We start from the raw sequence: 18,885 nt of genomic DNA, 5'->3' as shown, positions 1-18,885 counted from the left end.
ACTAAAGGGATCAAAAAACTTGGAGGAGGAAGAACGTGGCAGGAAACATGAGGAGCAAAACAGTATGGTCCGACCGGGAACAAGGGAATGACAAGACCAGATATATACAGGGGATAACGAGACATGACGAGACACAGGTGCAGACAATCAGGGCAGATGGGACACAGGCGGGGCAAAACAGAAACTGAAAGCTGGGGGGAATGTCAAACCTTGACAGGTTCACAACTCGTGAACACAGCTTGGGTGCTAAGGGGAACCACATCATTATGTTATGCTGCGTTTGCATGAAAGTTGCATCAACAACCAGGTATCTGCTCTAACAGGACCTGGTCCACGTAGCTCCTCCGTTGACACATCTCTAAAAGACAGGTTGTCTCCTCCTCAGACCCATGATGCTTTGCTGCACCCACATTCATTCTTATTTGAAAATGTCTCCGTCTCCCAGTCTTGCTGTAGCCGTTGGTCTGAATAACTCCACCCCCTCCACTTACGTAAGCGGTTCTTTCCTCTAGACCAGCAAAGAGTTGGTGCTACCTTGGAACCGGTTCTTCTGGCCCGGAACCAGTTCTTTATCTGTGGAAACAGAAAGCCCAGTTCCAAACTCAGCACTGGCCCAGAACCAGAACCAGAACCAGAACCAGCCCTGGAACCGGTTTGGTGGAAAAGGGGTACGAGTTCTCCTGCAGAGAACTTGAGCTATTGTTGCTGTTTACCCTAAAAAGGTAACTAGGGCCTGACAACAAGTTCAAATACGCAACTGTCCAACTTATATCGAGGCCGCTATGTTGCTCGCTAACACCTTCTCTCTCCATCCTCCCTCACTTCCTTCTCTTAAAATGTTGAAGGGCTTGTAAATCGCTGATATCGGCCCTGATCTTTGTGTCCTAGTTCGGCCGGACGGAGGTCATCGACAACACCCTGAACCCCGACTTCGTCCGCAAGTTCATCCTGGACTACTTCTTCGAGGAGCGGCAGAATCTGCGCTTCGACCTGTGAGTTAAACGCCGCCGTGGGTGTGTCGACGTGTGTCTTGAGTGTCTCCGTCGCCGTGGAAACCGTCCCGTGCCGCCACTGCGTTCAGCCGCGGGGTGAAAGTGCTGCTTTGTGTCGACTGAAATATTCATGTCCCGCCCGACGGGACGCGCCGCTCTTCTTCCTTTTGAATAAAAAACGAGTTTTCGTGCCACTTTTAACCGCCGTTTCCGTCTGAACTCCTCGACGGAGAACTAAACGTTCGGCGGCGGCTGCGACCCGCCTCCAGCGGCGGTGGTTTCACCTTCACGTCCATATTTTAATGGACGACATGTAAAATGATTGACAGCTCGACTGATTTCGGTTCGTTTCATTTCTCTGAATTTCTTCTGGAAGTGTCGAAGTTCGTTGTTTTCGCCGGCAGAAGCAGGAGGTCGCTCGGCTGTAATCCTTTCAGACGTAAGTGCTGCCTTTGACACAGTCGATCATACAATTTTAATTGACCGCCTTCAGCGCCGGCCCGGTATCTGTGGGTCAGCAGAGTTTCCCAGAGCTCATCGCCCAGCGGACGAAAAACACGAAGGATTAGGCTGCGAGTCCTCCTGGACCAGGGCTGGGGGTCGATTCAAATGTAAAGAATCAATTTGATTCTGATTCTTAAGATTCAGAATCGATTATCAAGATTTGATTCGATTTGGGTTAGTGTTTAAATTAAAACTGTCTTTTGAACTGTTGCATGAATTATATGACCGTAGTTCTGCAACATATTAGTACTAGTATTATATTGAGATTAAACAGCAAGTATTGCAGCTAATGATGCTGTAAGGACCAATCACCTCCCAGAATGCTGATAGAACTGCTTTCAGAAACATCGTGGGGCAGAATTACCAAACAGATCCAGGGAGGAAACAGAGACGGATGAAATCGGTTTTATTTTTAACACATTTTGTTTTCATTTTTTACATTTTCAGTTTTTTTCAGTTTTTAACTTTTGAGAATTTGGTTTTTAGCATTTTATGCAAATGTAACCCCAAGACGGTATATAAAGCAATGAAATATAGACAATTTATGCATTTATAACTGAAAACTTTAATGTTTTCATACTTTTAAACATATTTAAAGGCACAAACATGGCACCAGTTATTCTTGTGTCCAAAAAAACATCCTTTTTTGGGGCATAAACAAAAAAATACCTAAAGTTGTAGGCAAGGCAAGGCAAATTTATTTATATAGCACAATTCAACACAAGGTAATTCAAAGTGCTTTACATTGACATTAAAAGCGGCAAGACATAATCAGACAGTAAATAACGAATGAGATTAAAAAAATTAAGAATAAGATGATAAGAAAAGAAGTAAAATAACAAAAAGCACAAGCTGTTAAAAATAAGGGCAGTAGAGTACAGCAGGTAAGTAAAAAAAATCGATCTTTAGACATACAAATCGATTTTCAGGAATTAATATGAGAATCGATTTAAATTCAGAAAATCATTTCTTTTCAATGCCGGCCTATCTCTGAATAGTGCCGCTCGGGTCAGAACCGGTCCCAGAAAACCCCGGTTCTGACGTTTAGAGTTAGCTTTTAGGATGTTTTTAAGGTTTTAAATGTCTCGGGGTCATCGTAGTTCCCAGATCCAGCCTCTGGATCCACTTACCTGGACGTGTTTTTACTTGTTTGTTTTGATGGGCATCACTTCTGTTATGTCACCTCTAAGTGGTTGATGGACGGGGGAGGAAGAGGGAGACGGGGTCACCTCGGATGCTGAAAGCTAAAGTTCCCACGCCTGGTCGGACATTCCCAGGCGTTGACAGGCTTCTCCTCGCAGCGGCGTCTGTCTGGTAATGCGATATGATTGACGTGCAGTTAGAGTCTTAATTAGTTCCTCAGGTTCAGCTGGTTGATGCTCACAATCCTGGTGGATAAACGGCGTCTCTCCACTCGGCCCCGGGTCCCGTTTCCTGTTCCCACCGCGAGACACGAGCCGCCTCAGAGTCACTTACTGCGTTTCCATGCATCAATAACCCTTTTAAAACCCGAATATTGGCAATAACCCGAATTTGCACAGACATGTAAACACCAATAACCCCTTTGAATAACCCGAATTTGCTCATATTCAGGTTTTTAAAAACCCAAACATGATGGTCATGTAAATGCCAAACGGAATATCCCCATCAAACGGAACATTAATTTGTTTTCTGCACATGCTCTGTTCACAAGGAATCTTGGTCTTTTGAGTCCAGGAAGTTCTTATAAATACGGAGAAACACAAGACCAGGAGGAGACTAATCACTTCATAAATGTAATGAAGGATATGAACATTTCTGCATTTGTAGACGGTAGAAAGTACCGGGATAGTGAGATTTACAAGAAGGTGAGAGAAAAGTTGCGCGAAGCAGCATTTGTTTTGAATTTGGATACAGGAAGAGGAAGCGGAAATGACGCTAATTGTGTCATCACGTTCTCCGTGCGTCGCTGTTTTGATCCAGATATCCCAAATGATTAAAGGAGCTTGAGGCCGGATTGTGGCAGGATTTATGAAAAAAATCTGTATACATTTTAAGTTTTCTAGTAATAATGTCAGATGAAGCGTTCCAAACCCAAAAGAATGATTCCTCTAGTGTATCTCTCCTTTGCCTTGAACAGGCTGTGTGCTGCAAAATGTGCTGCAATTCGGTCCCGAATTTCCCGCGCTGGGCTGCGGATGTGACGTCACATGACGCTGCATGCACGTTCTCCCCGTTCTCCCGTGCCGGCTTCACTGTTGGCTGCAGTACCCCCGACGGCCATCGTGGTGAAGGGTGGCGCTAGAGAGTCTCATTTCTTAAAAGGAGCCTCAAGCTCCTTTAATTACCATGTATACAGGGATAACCCTGTTTGCTCACTTATGGAAACTGAATATTCCGAATGTTTCAGTAACCGGAATATTAGCAATAACCCGAATTTTGACTGCATGTAAACGTAGTCACAGTGGACACTGGAACAACTTTAATCTGACGAAAGGTTATGATGATGAATAATTTACTGAAATCTGACCAGTGGGAACTGAGACCAGCTGATGAAGGTTTGGGGGAGGAGTGTCGTCCGATTCAGACCTGGACCTTTCCAGGAGTCCAGATTCTTTTTAATTTCACGATGCTCCAAATGTTTTCACCTGGTCAAGGGGTCTGGACTGCAGGGTCTGGACTGCAGGGTCTGGACTGCAGGGTCTGGACTGCAGGGTCTGGACTGCAGGGTCAGGACTGCAGGGTCAGGACTGCAGGGTCTGGACTGCAGGGTCTGGACTGCAGGGTCAGGACTGCAGGGTCAGGACTGCAGGGTCTGGACTGCAGGGTCTGGACTGCAGGGTCTGGACTGCAGGGTCTGGACTGCAGGGTCTGGACTGCAGGGTCTGGACTGCAGGGTCTGCAGGGTATGGACTGCAGGGTCTGCAGGGTATGGACTGCAGGGTCTGCAGGGTCTGGACTGCAGGGTCAGGACTGCAGGGTCTGGACTGCAGGCCAGTTCAGCACCCAGACTCTTCTTCTATGGTTGATGGTTACAGGTTGTATTGCTGAAAGCTGCAAGGCTTTCCCTGAACAAACGATTCCTCCAGACTTGGTTGTCCAACCCTTTTCTCTCCCTCAGAAATGAGTTCTTGTGTCTTTAACAAAACGCTAATCCTTCATTTCATATGTTTTTTATGTTCTAGATGTATGATGCTTATGATGTTTATGAGGTTTATGATGTTTATGATGTTTATGGGGTTTGTGAGGTTTATGTTCATGACGTTTGTGAGGTTTATGAGGTTTATAGGTTTTATGAGGTTTATGTTTATGAGGTTTATAGGTTTTATGAGGTTTATGTTTATGAGGTTTATGGGGTTTATGTTTATCAGGTTTATTGGGTTTATGAGGTTTTATGAGGTTTATGTTTATGAGGTTTATGAGGTTTATGAGGTTTATGTTTATGAGGTTCATGAGGTTTACGAGGTTTATGATGTTTGTGAGGTTTATTTTTATGAGGTTTATGGGGTTTATGATATTTATGACGTTTGTGAGGTTTATTTTTATGAGGTTTATGGGGTTTATGATATTTATGATGTTTGTGAGGTTTATTTTTATGTTGTTTTGTGAGGTTTATGAGGTTTATGTTCATGAGGTTTATGTTGTTTATGATGTTGCAAGTCATTGCGGGGGGTTTGCATTCACCTCTTCACAGCTTCCTGGGAGCTGAAATAACCGGCGTGATAGTTTGTGCACGTGCACATGCACATGCACATGCACATGCACATGCACGTGCACATGCACGTGCACATGCACATGCACATGCACACAGACCAGAGTATCATGGAAGAGGTTTCGAGCTGACAAGTCAGTGAAGAGTGGGCGATGGAGGGCGATGGTGTGTGTGTGTGTGTGTGTGTGTGTGTGTGTGTGTGTGTGTGTGTGTGTGTGTGTGTGTGTGTGTGTGTGTGTGTGTGTGTGTGTGTGTGTGTGTGTGTGTGTGTGTGCATGCATGTGTGTGTGTGTGTGTGTGCGGCCCAGCCGACTCCCTGCAGGGTCGTAGTGACTGGGTGAGCATCAGGCCCAGTTACTGTCTCATAGGCTGACGGCCCTGCGATCACTGGCAGCTACAGTAGGACGTGGCTGCTAACACACACACACACACACACACACACACACACACACACACACACACACACACACACACACACACACACACACACGCCCCCCCGTCTGTCTTCTGAGGTACTCGGCCTCGGTCCGGAGGTCGTGTTTGCTGCGTCTCCTGCAGACTCTCATCACCCACCTGTCGTATCTCTGCAGAGGGATGTAGCCCCCCCCCAGGACGTCCATGCCCCCCCCCAGGACGTCCATGCCCCCCCAACCCACGTCAGCTCCGTCCTATCCTGCAGTCCCGTTAGCTCCGACCTCCCGGCTGGTCGTGCACAACGCCCCCCCCCCCCCCGATCTGGGGAGGAAGCTCCCCAGCGGCCGCCGCTCTAATCAAACGTGATAAATTGAATCAGACTTCTAAAAACGGGAAGGGAAAGCAGTGGCTGTGATAACAGTTTATTTCACCGGATTAGAAGCATCTCTCGTGGATTACGTAATGAAACTGAAATAGAAACTGGAAATCCCCGCAAGAGACGGTTCTGACTTTTATTCTGAAAAGCGTGAAATCCTCTGGAATTCACTTAAGATGTGATCTGATCGTCATGTACGACACCAAGTTGCCTCAGCTGACGATGAGCGTCTCTTAATCAGCTGCATCCGATGGAGGAAACAAGAATGTGATTGATAAGGATGAACCAGCCCGAGTCGTTAGCTCGCTGGCTAATTACTGAGACGGGTTTGGGGGCGTGGCTTAGAGGGACTGATAAAAGAGACGTTAAGAAACATTTGAAGTTTGCTGTCGATAAGAAGCATCTGCTGCTTTGAATGTTGCATTGAGATAAAGAGATCTCTGAAGACGAGCTTAAGAGCAACGGCTGGGAGACATCGCTGGAGCCGGAACCGGAGCCGAGGTCCGATCCACAGATGCCGAGAGGGTTTGCTGAAATCTCCACTGCCAAAGGAGGTTCAACCAGGGGTGCAGATCCGATGTCAGGATTGGGGGGGACACCAACGTGATTTTAATTTTTTGCCAATATGCAACTCATACCATGCCATAAATTGGTAAAGGCTCGCCAAAAAATACTGCACAGGGAATCATTAATTGTGCTTACCTTTCTTGTTTATTTGTCCTAAACAGCCAACAGTGTGTGTCACTGTTTACTTAACTGTTATATTCGTAAATCATAATTTTAAGGGTTTTGGGCATGTAGTGTCTACTCATCTCAAATTCTTCTCACCATCTTCCTCTTATCCTATGGGACTACTTTATGCACAATCAATTGATATATGGATGAAATATGGAGCCCTAAACAAGTTGTTTAAACTAACCAATCATGTTTTAACACAGTTATGGTGGTAAACAGTTCTAAAAAAAAAGGACCCATTGCTAAGAGCACAATAAACACAGCACAAGTTGACCCAACATCCACTTTATTTACATAAATGTCCATGTTCGTTTTCATCTGTCATTTTCCAGGACTCCCTGGAAGAAAAGATCCTGTATCTTAATAGGCGTAGTAGTAAAAATGGAGTAGCAATACTTTCATTCTGTACACCTCAAAATGCATCGTGGATATATTATTTTTTTAGAAATATATTTTTAATAAATATTCTACATATTCAACCTTTAAAGGAGCATGAGGCAGGATTTATGAAAGAAATTCGTATACGTTTTAAGTTTTCTAGTAATAATGTCAGATGAAGCGTTCCAAACCAAAAAGAATGATTCCTCTAGTGTATCTCTCCGTTGGCTTGAACAGGCTGTGTGCTGCAAAATGTGCTGCAATGGTGACCGGAATTTCCCGCGCTGTCCTGCGGATGTGACGTCACATGACGCTGCATGCACGTTCTCCCCGTTCTCCCGTGCCGGCTTCACTGTTGGCTGCAGTACCCCCGACGGCCGTCGTGGCGAAGGGTGGCGCTAATGAGTCACATTTCTTTAAAGGAGCCTCATGCTCCTTTAAGTCTGAAAATACATTTGTTCAATTTTGAATAATTTAGGGTATTTTTTATTGGGAGGGACAGTTTTTCAGAAATTGTCCCCCCCGGGATCTGCACCCATGGGTTCAACCATCCACTTTTCCTCCCACTGAGGTTCAGAAGGCCGACTCCTAAATATCTAAACAAATACAACGTTCACCTGTCTTTCTCCACGTCCCTCTCTGCTGTGCTTCAGCTTCGTCTCCTTTGGGGGGGATGTGGTAAGACAGTCAGGGAGTCCAAGCTTAGGCATCTTGTGATGAGCTACATGGTCCACGCTAGGAAGTCCCGCCCTCTGTGATGTCACAGAGAGCTCATGTTAGAAAAAACTCTCCACAAAGACGCATCTCACGACACTGAAAAAGTATTCTGTACAACATGTGATTTAATAAATGTAATTTTGTCCATGGATTTACAATTTAATTTAGCTAATTCTTTTTTGTCGGACAAGAAATATTTATCTTTTTCAAATTTTTCAGTCACAAGGCGGTGTGTTTGACCCGTCGTGATCATTTATAGAGACGTGGATGAGTCAGAAAATGCGTAAAATAATTCAAAAAGGCCTCTTTTTAAAAAATACAATTGATCAAATTTTGTTAAATTCTGTTTTTTTTTTAATATTCTGACAAATGTCACCCGAAGGGCTTCACCTCATTCCAAATTAGTCCAATTAACATAAAGCCAATTAAGAAAACAAACGCCTTGCTAAGGAAGCCAACAGGTTACAAGACCGTGGAAGGAAATTGTTAGTGTTAGGTGTCACTATGACAATAAAGAAGTATTTCCTTCCCGTTGCAGAGGGATTTGGGGGGAAATAAAGCGTTCAGAGCTCTTACAGCTATAAATAAGCCCGTCTTGTCTCGGTCCGTATGAAGGATGTACGAGGGACTCAAACTGCTGTCAGGAAACTCAGCTCCAGTGTCGTTTATTTGCTCGCCCGCCTCCCCGGCCTCGTTTGTTTGTGCCGTCATTAGTCATCTCTGCAAGACTCAGCTCAGAACCAGGAGAAATCCTGTCTGGCTCAGTGCCGATGCAGAGTGATGTCATTTACACACACACACACACACACACACACACACACACACACACACACACACACACACACACACACACACACACACACACACACACACACACTAGGTGCCGAGGGACATCTCGTCCAGATCTTGTGTGGGTGAGCGATGAAAAACTCATACATGCATGAGTTGTTGTTTTTAGTCTACGTATGTATATATATGTAGACATATATACATGTATTTATATGAATATATATTTATATATATATATATATATATATATATATATATATATATATGTATATGCGTGTATATATACATATATATGTACACATATATATGTATTTATATATATATGTGTGTGTATGTATATATATATACATGTATATGTATTTATATTTGTATATATACAGGTGTATAGTATATATAAGTGTATATATGTTTGTATATATACATTTATATGTAATGTAAATATTATATATATATATATAAATGTATATATAAACATGTAAATGTATATGTTAATAAATAAATATATATATATATATATAAATACATTTATATGTATGTATGTTTGTGTGTATATATATATATATATATATATATATATATATATATTTATTTACATATATACATGTGTATATGTATATTTATATATATATGTATTTATATATACATATGTATATATATGTATTTACATATATGTGTTTATATATATATATATATATATATATATATATATATATATATATATATATATATATATATATATATATATATATATATATATATATGTATATATATATATATATATATATATATATATGTATATATGTATATATATATATATATATATATATATATATATATATATATATATGTATATATGTATATATATATATATATATATATGTATATGTGTTTGTGTGCTCTCCCTCTCTCTCTCTCTCTCCCTCTCTCTGATGTTTCTTCCATAATTACATAAAATGAGGTAAATCATTCATGAACATTTGGTTGTGAATAGAACATGAAGCACCTGTGCGTTTGGCCGGCGGCGTGTTGCTTCCTCTGGTGGATGAGCCGCCGTGCACCGCGGGGGGGCGCTAGGGCCACACACACACACACACACACACACACACACACACACACACACACACACACACACACACACCTGGAGCTTCCTCCTCGCTCATCTTCATTCATGCTGCTGTTTGGGGTGGTTTCCCGTCTCGTGAGCCACTGAGGCCGTTCTGCTGGTTTCCTGGGGCCTAGGTGCAGCTCTTTTTGGTTTTAGCTTCTTTTTTTAGCATAAACTTTAAATTATTTTAGCTATGGTCAATACATTTAATAACATTTACTTTGTTTATCAATGTCAATCTGTTAAATTGATCAAACATTTGAACAAAAATGGACTTCAACAATATCAATACTTGTCCTCAAATGTTAACCGCTGAATAGATGTCATAGATTTCACACAACACTTGAATTGGAATTGTATTTGCATGTAAAGGCTTATAATTCCGCTAAATTATTTATTGAAAGAGACACCTTTTATTTCAAAAGTGTGATTCGAATTATCATTCATCTAAATTTATAAGCAAGATTTCAGTCCTTCTACTCTGAGAAATCAAACTGTATACATATATATATATATATATATATATATATATATATATATATATATATATATATATATATATATAAATATATATATATATATATATATATATATATATATATATATATATATTTGAATATTGTGATTTTCTGTGATGCAATTACAAAAACAAAAATGTCATACATTCTGGATTCATTACAAATCAACTGAAATATTGCAAGCCTTTTATTATTTTAATATTGCTGATCATGGCTTACAGCTTAAGAAAACTCAAATATCCTATCTCAAAAAATTTGAATATTCTGGGAATCTTAATCTTAAACTGTAAACCATAATCAGCAATATTAAAATAATAAAAGGCTTGCAATATTTCAGTTGATTTGTAATGAATCCAGAATGTATGAAATTTTTGTTTTTTTAATTGCATTACAGAAAATAAAGAACTTTATCACAATATTCTAATTTCCTGAGACAGTCCTGTGTGTGTGTATACATGTATATATATATATATATATATATATATATATATATATATATATATATATATATATATATATATACTTTGTGAGGGGTACTTAGGATTGTCCACGTGACTTTATTTATTTATTCATGTTGGTTAAATTCCTGTAATTAAAATAAACATAGTGTAAAAATACTTATGTTGACTTGACCCACCGTGATCAGATTTTATTCAGTTCAATGTTTTTATTTAGTGACATTTTCTACGAGCATCAGAACAATCATCAATCATGAATCTTGACGAACTCCCTCGAGGGAGCCGTTTAGAGACTTAAAAGTTTTAAAATCTGGAGGTTTAGCGTTAAAAAGAAGTTTTACAGCTTGAGGAAAGGGAGGAACGTTCTGCTGCTGCAGCATCAATATTGATCCCCTGATTTCATGTGTCAGCAAACGTCCTCTCTCCCTCGGAGCGGCCGGGAATCCTGTGCAGGAACTCATCACAGATGAAGTGCAGAGTAAATAATTCAGGGATTGTCTTCCAGCATTTTAAGCTTCTGAAAGGTCATGAGTGAAAGCAGAAGCAGCTCATGATCGCAGCAGCGAGCTGAACAAGCTGCTGGAAACAACCACCAGGGGATTTAAGCTGCAGACTCAATCACTGGTTAGAAAAACTCTGGAAACGCTTTCTGTTGAGAAGCAGAGAAAACCTGGATCAGGAAGATCAGGAGCTGGTTCAGTCGAGCATTCTGGGAAAACCAGAACCATCAGTCGCTTAAAAGTCTGAGAAATACGGAGAAATACGTCCAGAAAAACCCACCATGGTTCTGAGAGGGGGGGTGAGGAAGAGAGGAGGAAGGGGGGAGGAATGGAGGACAAAGGAATGAGGAATGGATGAGGAAGGGAAGAGGAAGAAGGGACAAGGAAAGGAGGAGGGAGGGAGGAGGAGGAAGAGGGGAAGGGGGGAAGAGGAGGGGGGAGGGGGGAGAGAGGGGAGAGAAGAGAGGAGGAGAAGAGAGGGAGGAAGGAGAGGGAGCGAAGGGGAAGGAGGGGAAGAGGGAAGGAGGAGGGGGGAGGGAGGAGGAGAGGGAGGAAGGGTGGAAGAAGAGAAGGGGAAGAGGAAGGGAGGAGGAAGGGTGGAGGAATAAAGGAAGAAGGGGAGATCAAGGGAGGGGGTGGAGGAGGAAGGGAGGAATGGTGGAGGAAGGGAAGAGGGAGGAGGAGGAGGGAGGAGGAAAGGGAGGAGGAGGAGAGGAAGAATCGAGGAGGAAAGGGGAGAGGAAGGAGGAGAAGGGAAAAGGAACGGATGAGGAAGGGTGGAGGAATAAAGGAAGAAGGGGAGAGGAAGGGAGGGGGTGGAGGAGGAAGGGAGGAGGAAAGGTGGAAGAAGGGAGGAGGAAGAGGGGGGAGAGGAACAGAGGAAGAAGGGAGGAGGAAGGGAGGAGGAAAGGAAGGAAGGAGTAAGGGAGAAGGAGGATAGGAAGAAGGGATGAGGAAGGGTGGAGGAAGGGAGGAGGAAAGGAGGAGGAAAGGAAGGGATGAGGAAGGGAGGAGGAGGAGAGGAAGAGGGACTACAGATGTAAACTAGCCTATGGCTATAATCTGGCATATTTACATGTAAATGTTCATTAATATGCACTGTCCCTTTTAAATAAATAAATTGAAATTGAAGGGATGAGGAGTAAGGGAGGAAGAAGGGAGGAGGAAGGGATGAGTATAATTGGAGATCTCATAAACGTGCGGTTGTGATCAGTTTTTCTCTGAACCCCGAAGCAACTGTAAACAAACTATTTATACTTACTGTAAGTAAAGACACAGTAGTTTCAAGAAAAGAAATTCAACCTGAAATAAATAAATATTAAATTGATAAAAAACTTAAAACTGGGGGGGCACGGTGGCGCAGCTGGTAGTGCAGCCGTCTCACAGCAAGAAGGTCCTGGGTTCGATTCCCGCCGGGGACGCTGTGGGCGCTGAAGTGCGTGTTAGTTCCCCCGTGACTTCAGTGCCCACACCCTGGGTGGGGTTGGCGAAAGGATCTTTCTGTGTGGAGTTTGCATGTTCTCCCCGTGTTCCCCTGGGGGCAGGATCCGGCCGGAATAACGTGATCCTTCCACGCGCTACGTCCGGCCGGAGAAACCCCACCCTGTCTGGTGAAAAGAAGCGGCCTGCTCACTCCTCAGGATAAGGAGGAGACCTGAGCTCAGTGCAGGGCCCTCCCTGGGTTGGCAGAGGAGAGCAATGCCCAGGACTGTTAGATAGGAGCACTGGGTGATAAAATGGGGAAAAATCTGGGATAAAAATATAAAAAAATAAATAAAAAAAAACAACTTAAAACTGAAAAAAAAAATATATTGGATAAAAACTTAAAAACTGAAATAAATAAATAAATATTTAATAAAAAACTTAAAACGGAAATAGACAAATCCGAGTCACAAATATCCATCAATTACTCAATAAAAGAAAGTTACTTCCACCTCAACCCCCCACAAAACCTCAAAGCACTTTTTGTCTCAAGTGAAGCACGAGTTTCCTCGGGTTTTACCTTTTGTTTTTACCTCTTGCTCCTGATTCGTGTCGTCTTTTGGACGACGTGTTGAAATCTCACCTTCTGCAGCTCATTAACCTTCTACCTCGTCCACGTCTTGAAGGACGTACAGGTGATGGACCAGCTTGTTGCTCCGCCCACGCCACACGCTTCCGTCCTCTGATTGGCCAAACGTCTGGCCAATGGCGTCCAGAGGCCGTTTGAGTCCAGACGGATCCAGCCGACTGGGGGTTGGACTGGGACACCTGAGCTGTTCTGGTGCTGAAACTAGCGATTAGCTTTTAATGGCTGGCATTAATGTCTGAAGATGAAGTAAAGACGGTTGCGTCAGATACTGATTTGTATTTTTGTATTCGTTCAGTTTGATTAGCTGTTTAAATATTTATATCGCTGCTTCTTCTCTCCTTTTCTGCAGGTATGATCTGGACTGCAAGAGTGACAACCTCTCCAAGCACGTGAGTTTCTCCTCCTCCTCTGTCGTTCAGACACCCAGCATCTTAACCTCCGTGTTGAGTTAGCAGCACTAAAGCACTGGAGTTCAAGTATCTCAGGGTTTTGTTCATGACTTATGGATGGATGGATGGATGGATGGATGGATGGATGATGGATGGATGGATGGGTGGATGGTTGATGGATGGATGGATGGAAGGATGGATGGAAGGATGGATGATGGATGGATGATGGATGGATGGATGAATGGATGGATGGAAGAATTGATGGATGGATGGATGGATGGATGGATGATGGATGGATGGATGGATGGATGGATGGATGGATGGATGATGGATGGATGGATGGATGGGTGGATGGATGGATGGATGGATGGATGATGGATGGATGGATGGATGGGTGGATGGATGGATGGATGGATGGATGGATGATGGATGGATGGATGGATGGATGATGGATGGATGGATGATGGATGGATGGATGGATGGGTGGATGGGTGGATGATGGATGGATGGATGGATGGATGGAAGATGGATGGATGGATGGATGGATGGATGATGGATGGATGATGGATGGATGGATGGATGATGGATGGATGATGGATGGATGGATGGATGGAAGATGGATGGATGGATGGATGGATGGAAGATGGATGGATGGATGGATGATTGATGGTTGGATTGATGGATGGATGGATGGATGGATGGATGGATGATTGATGGATGGATGGATGATTGATGGTTGGATGGATGGATGATGGATGGAGGGATGATGGATGGATGGATGATGGATGGATGAATGGATTGAAGATGGATGGATGGATGGATGGATGGATGATGGATGGATGGATGATGGATGGATGAATGGATTGAAGATGGATGATGGATGGATGGATGGATGATGGATGGATGGATGATGGATGGATGAATGGATTGAAGATGGATGGATGATGGGTGGTTGATGGATGGATGATGGATGATGGATGTTGGATGGATATTTTCCAGAAGAAGTCGTGCATCTCGCTTCATCCAACATTTAAAGATAGTTTTCTTCTTCGTCTTCTGCAGTTACTTATTATACTTATACTTACAGCGTTTGTGCATCTAGAGTTAACAACTGTCTAAAATGTCTCAGAAACAGATTCTCTCCTAAACTCCCTCGTCCTCCATCTTTCTCCACGTCGTCCCGTCACCACTTGCTTCCCCGCGGGTCTTTAGCGCGAGCATCTGCTGTCCCCCGCCATTATTTCCTCCGCGAGGCCCGAGGCGCCGACGAAGCCGCCGCCCTCATACCTCACGCATCCCCCCAACAACATCTCCGTGCTACGCTCCGTCTGCTCCCGTCTTTCCCTCTGCCCACATGCGCTGGGTTTAATAACTTCCTGGATCATTTGTTCTCATCTGAGTCTGTCAACTGCTTCCGTCGTTGTGGATGAAAGGTCGAGGTAAATGTTGGGAATTGTTGGTTGGAGGAAACGAGCCATCTGCTACTCTGACGGTGGAAATATTAAAAACCTGCAGTTCCTTGAATGACCACTAGGACCCAGAAAGGAGTCTAGTTGGATTGACCTGCGAGTGACGGGTCAGGTGACTGGAGGAGACCTCCACCAGTCCTCCGGGGCTGGCGGCACTCGTTTCCGTAGCGACATTTGCACGGTAGCATGGATGGATGGATGGATGGACAGATAGATGATGGAGGTAGGGATAGATGGATGGAAGAATGGATAAATTGAAGGATGGATGCATGGATAGACACCTGGATGGATGGATGATGGATGAATGATGGTTGGATGGATAATGGATGGATGAATGATGGATGGATGGCTGATGGATGGATGGATGGATGATGGATGAATGGATGATGGATGGATGATGGATGGATGGACGGATGGATGGATGGATGATGGATGGATGGATGGACGGATGGATGATGGATGAATGGATGATGGATGGATGATGGATGATGGATGGATGATGGAGAATGGATGGACAGATGGACGGATGGATGGATGGATGGATGATGGATGGATGATGGATGATGGATGGATGGATGGATGATGGAGAATGGATGGATGGATGGATGGATGGATGGATGGACGGATGATGGAGAATGGATGGATGGATGGATGGATGGATGGATGGATGGGTGGATGATGGATGGGTGGACGATGGATGGATGGATGCAGCCTTGTGTGGCCGGAGCCACAAAGATATTGTGATTGTTCTGACTTGAATGTCTGACTGCCTTCCACCGTCGACTTCGTACGACTCGATACCAGCCGGAGCGTCTTCGTAAACTTGGTAAACACGTCTCTGCGTCTGGCGGCTCTGATCTTCTTCTTCTCTCCCTGCAGGACTTCCTGGGCCAGGCCTTCTGCACGCTGGGGGAGATAGTCGGCTCCCTGGGAAGTCGCCTGGAAAAGCCTTTGATGTAAGTAGGACGCCGCCGCGCACCAACAAACAAGCTAACAAGCTAACACACTCAAGCTAAACGCTGCTGTAAGCAGCGACTCGTAATTGAAAAGACTTGTATTGGAGCACTTTTATCAGGGAACCGCCATCATTAGGGGATCGGGAGGGTTTCTGGGCCGTGTTGTTCTTAGATCCACTTTCTTGGAGGGTGCGAGCCAAGCAGGATGGATGGATGGATGGATGGATGGATGGACGGCTGGATGGATGGATGAATGCATGGATGATGGATGGATGGACGGGGGGATGGATGGATCCCTTCAAAGATAGTTTCCACTCTTCTACTTCTTCTGCAGTTACTTATGTTCAGTTTTTGTGCATCTAGAGTTAAAAACAGGGATGATTCTCTCCCTCGTCCTCCACCTTTGAGTAGGATGTAAGTAGGACGCCGCCGCGCACCAACAAACAAGCTAACAAGCTAACACACTCAAGCTAAACGCTGCTTTAAGCAGAGATTCATAATTGAAAAGACTTGTATTGGAGCACTTTTATCAGGGAACCGCCATCATTAGGGGATCGGGAGGGTTTCTGGGCCCGTGTTGTTCTTAGATCCACTTTCTTGGCGCGGTACTTTAGCTTTACTCGTTTTGTGTTTGAAGTGGAGCGAAGCCGAGGCGAGAAAATGGGCCACGGCGCTGATGAAAGGCTGGCTCCATCATCCCGAGGAGATGAATAGATAAACAGTCTAATGACACTCAAACATCTTCAGACGCTCTGAAAGGAGGGCGGTTCCCCGCAGCGCCCCGGATGGCGAGATCCTGCCGAGGCCTCGCCTGCCGCAACAATCAGGGAGGGTTTTTTTTCAGATGAATAAATGCCTGATTTCCGTCTCTGGGACTGATTGGTGGAACAAAATGGTGATTAGACCAGTGGTGGACAGTAACAGAGTAAATTTACTTGAGTATTGTACTTAAGTACATATCCAGAGGATTTGTACTTTACTTGAGTATTAGATTTCTTTGTTACTTATTACTCTTACTTGAATACATTTCCAAGGCAAATATTTTTACTTTTACTCGAGTAAATTTCTAGGAAGGCTGAAAAGTACTTGTTACTTTCAGGTCTGCTCTTTTTTCTTCTTCCCTAAAATCCTATTGGACACAAGCTGTTTTTGTCAAAGGAGGAGACCTATCACAGTGCACGCTCTCCACTGGGATGTACGTAAAGCGGAAATACGTCAAGCCTCCTCAAAACGATACCGCCAAAGTAGCCTGCGTTTGTCAAGACAGAGCCGCATTTGAGTTATTGAAAGCAGAGATGTAGTTTCTTGTAAAGCAGTGGTCTCTGAGGGGGATCCAGACTTAGTTGGATGGTGCAGGTTCATTTGGTTTCAGTTCATGATTGTTAATAAACTCTGCATCATCTGCTGTCCTCTTATGATCCCATTCATTTGATTTGTTTTTGGTGTTTCTGCGGGTTTTATATAACATTGTGGTTCTAAAAGCAGCACATCAGTGCAGCTGGTTTCAAAGAGTTAATTCTCAGAAACAAGAGTTAAAAGATCCTTAAATTAATTTAGAAAAAATATAGTAATTTACTGATGTGGAAAATAATAAATTTACTCTTACTCTTACTCTTACTTAAAGTACATTTAAAAGCATTTACTTTTGGATACTTAAGTACCTTTAAAAGCAAGTACTTTTCTACTCTTACTCGAGTAATATTTTGACTGAGCTACTTTTACTTGTAACGGAGTAAATTTTGACCAGTAGTGTTTGTACTCTTACTCAAGTACTGGGGTCGAGTACTCTGTCCACCTCTGGATTAGACTGAAGCGTTTTCAGACCGGCGGCTCAACGTGACGTCGGATCCGGATCAGGAGAATCCTCCAATGAGGAAGTCCTAACCGTCTCATACTCTGTCTGTATCCAGTGGAACCACAACCAGTGGCACTTCATTTGTTGACATGCCTTAAATACCATCCATCTTGATGATGGATGGATGGATGGATGGATGGATGGAAGTAATTATGGATGGATGGATGGATGGATGGATGATGGATGGATGCATGGATGGATGGATGGATGATGGATGGATGATGGATGGATGGATGCATGGATGGATGATGGATGGATGGATGGATGGATGGATGGATGGATGGATGGATGGATGATGGATGGATGGATGATGGATGGATGGATGGATGGATGGATGGATGGATGGATGATGGATGGATGATGGATGGATGGATGCATGGATGGATGATGGATGGATGATGGATGGATGGATGGATGCATGGATGCATGGATGGATGGATGGATGCATGGATGGATGATGGATGATGGATGGATGGATGGATGGATGATGGATGGATGATGGATGGATGGATGGATGGATGATGGATGGATGGATGGATGATGGATGGATGGATGGATGGATGGATGGATGCATGGATGGATGATGGATGGATGGATGATGGATGGATGGATGGATGATGGATGGATGATGGATGGATGGATGCATGGATGGATGATGGATGGATGATGGATGGATGGATGGATGATGGATGGATGGATGGATGGATGGATGATGGATGGATGATGGATGGATGGATGGATGGATGATGGATGGATGGATGGATGATGGATGGATGGATGGATGGATGGATGATGGATGGATGATGGATGGATGGATGGATGGATGATGGATGGATGATGGATGGATGGATGATGGATGGATGGATGGATGGATGGATGATGGATGGATGGATGGATGGATGGATGATGGATGGATGCATGGATGGATGGATGGATGGATGATGGATGGATGGATGGATGGATGATGG

At 43.6% G+C, this 18,885-nt stretch overlaps 1 protein-coding gene across 1 annotated transcript in view; it reads left to right on the top strand.

The window, feature by feature from the left end:
• The window catches only part of LOC133444587 (copine-8-like), a 117,528-nt gene that overhangs the window by 33,108 nt on the left and 65,535 nt on the right, over window positions 1-18,885 (top strand). Inside the window, exons 4-6 of the mRNA XM_061722434.1 lie at window positions 889-992; window positions 13,598-13,637; window positions 15,986-16,062. Of these exons, the coding sequence (XP_061578418.1) occupies window positions 889-992; window positions 13,598-13,637; window positions 15,986-16,062 (221 nt within the window). The remainder of the gene's footprint in view (window positions 1-888; window positions 993-13,597; window positions 13,638-15,985; window positions 16,063-18,885) is intronic.

This window comes from Cololabis saira, chromosome 5 (assembly GCF_033807715.1).
Source record: "Cololabis saira isolate AMF1-May2022 chromosome 5, fColSai1.1, whole genome shotgun sequence".
Taxonomy (NCBI): Eukaryota; Metazoa; Chordata; class Actinopteri; order Beloniformes; family Belonidae; genus Cololabis; species Cololabis saira.
The sequence above is the reverse complement of the archived record's forward strand: the minus strand, read 5'-3'. Positions and strand labels throughout refer to the sequence as shown.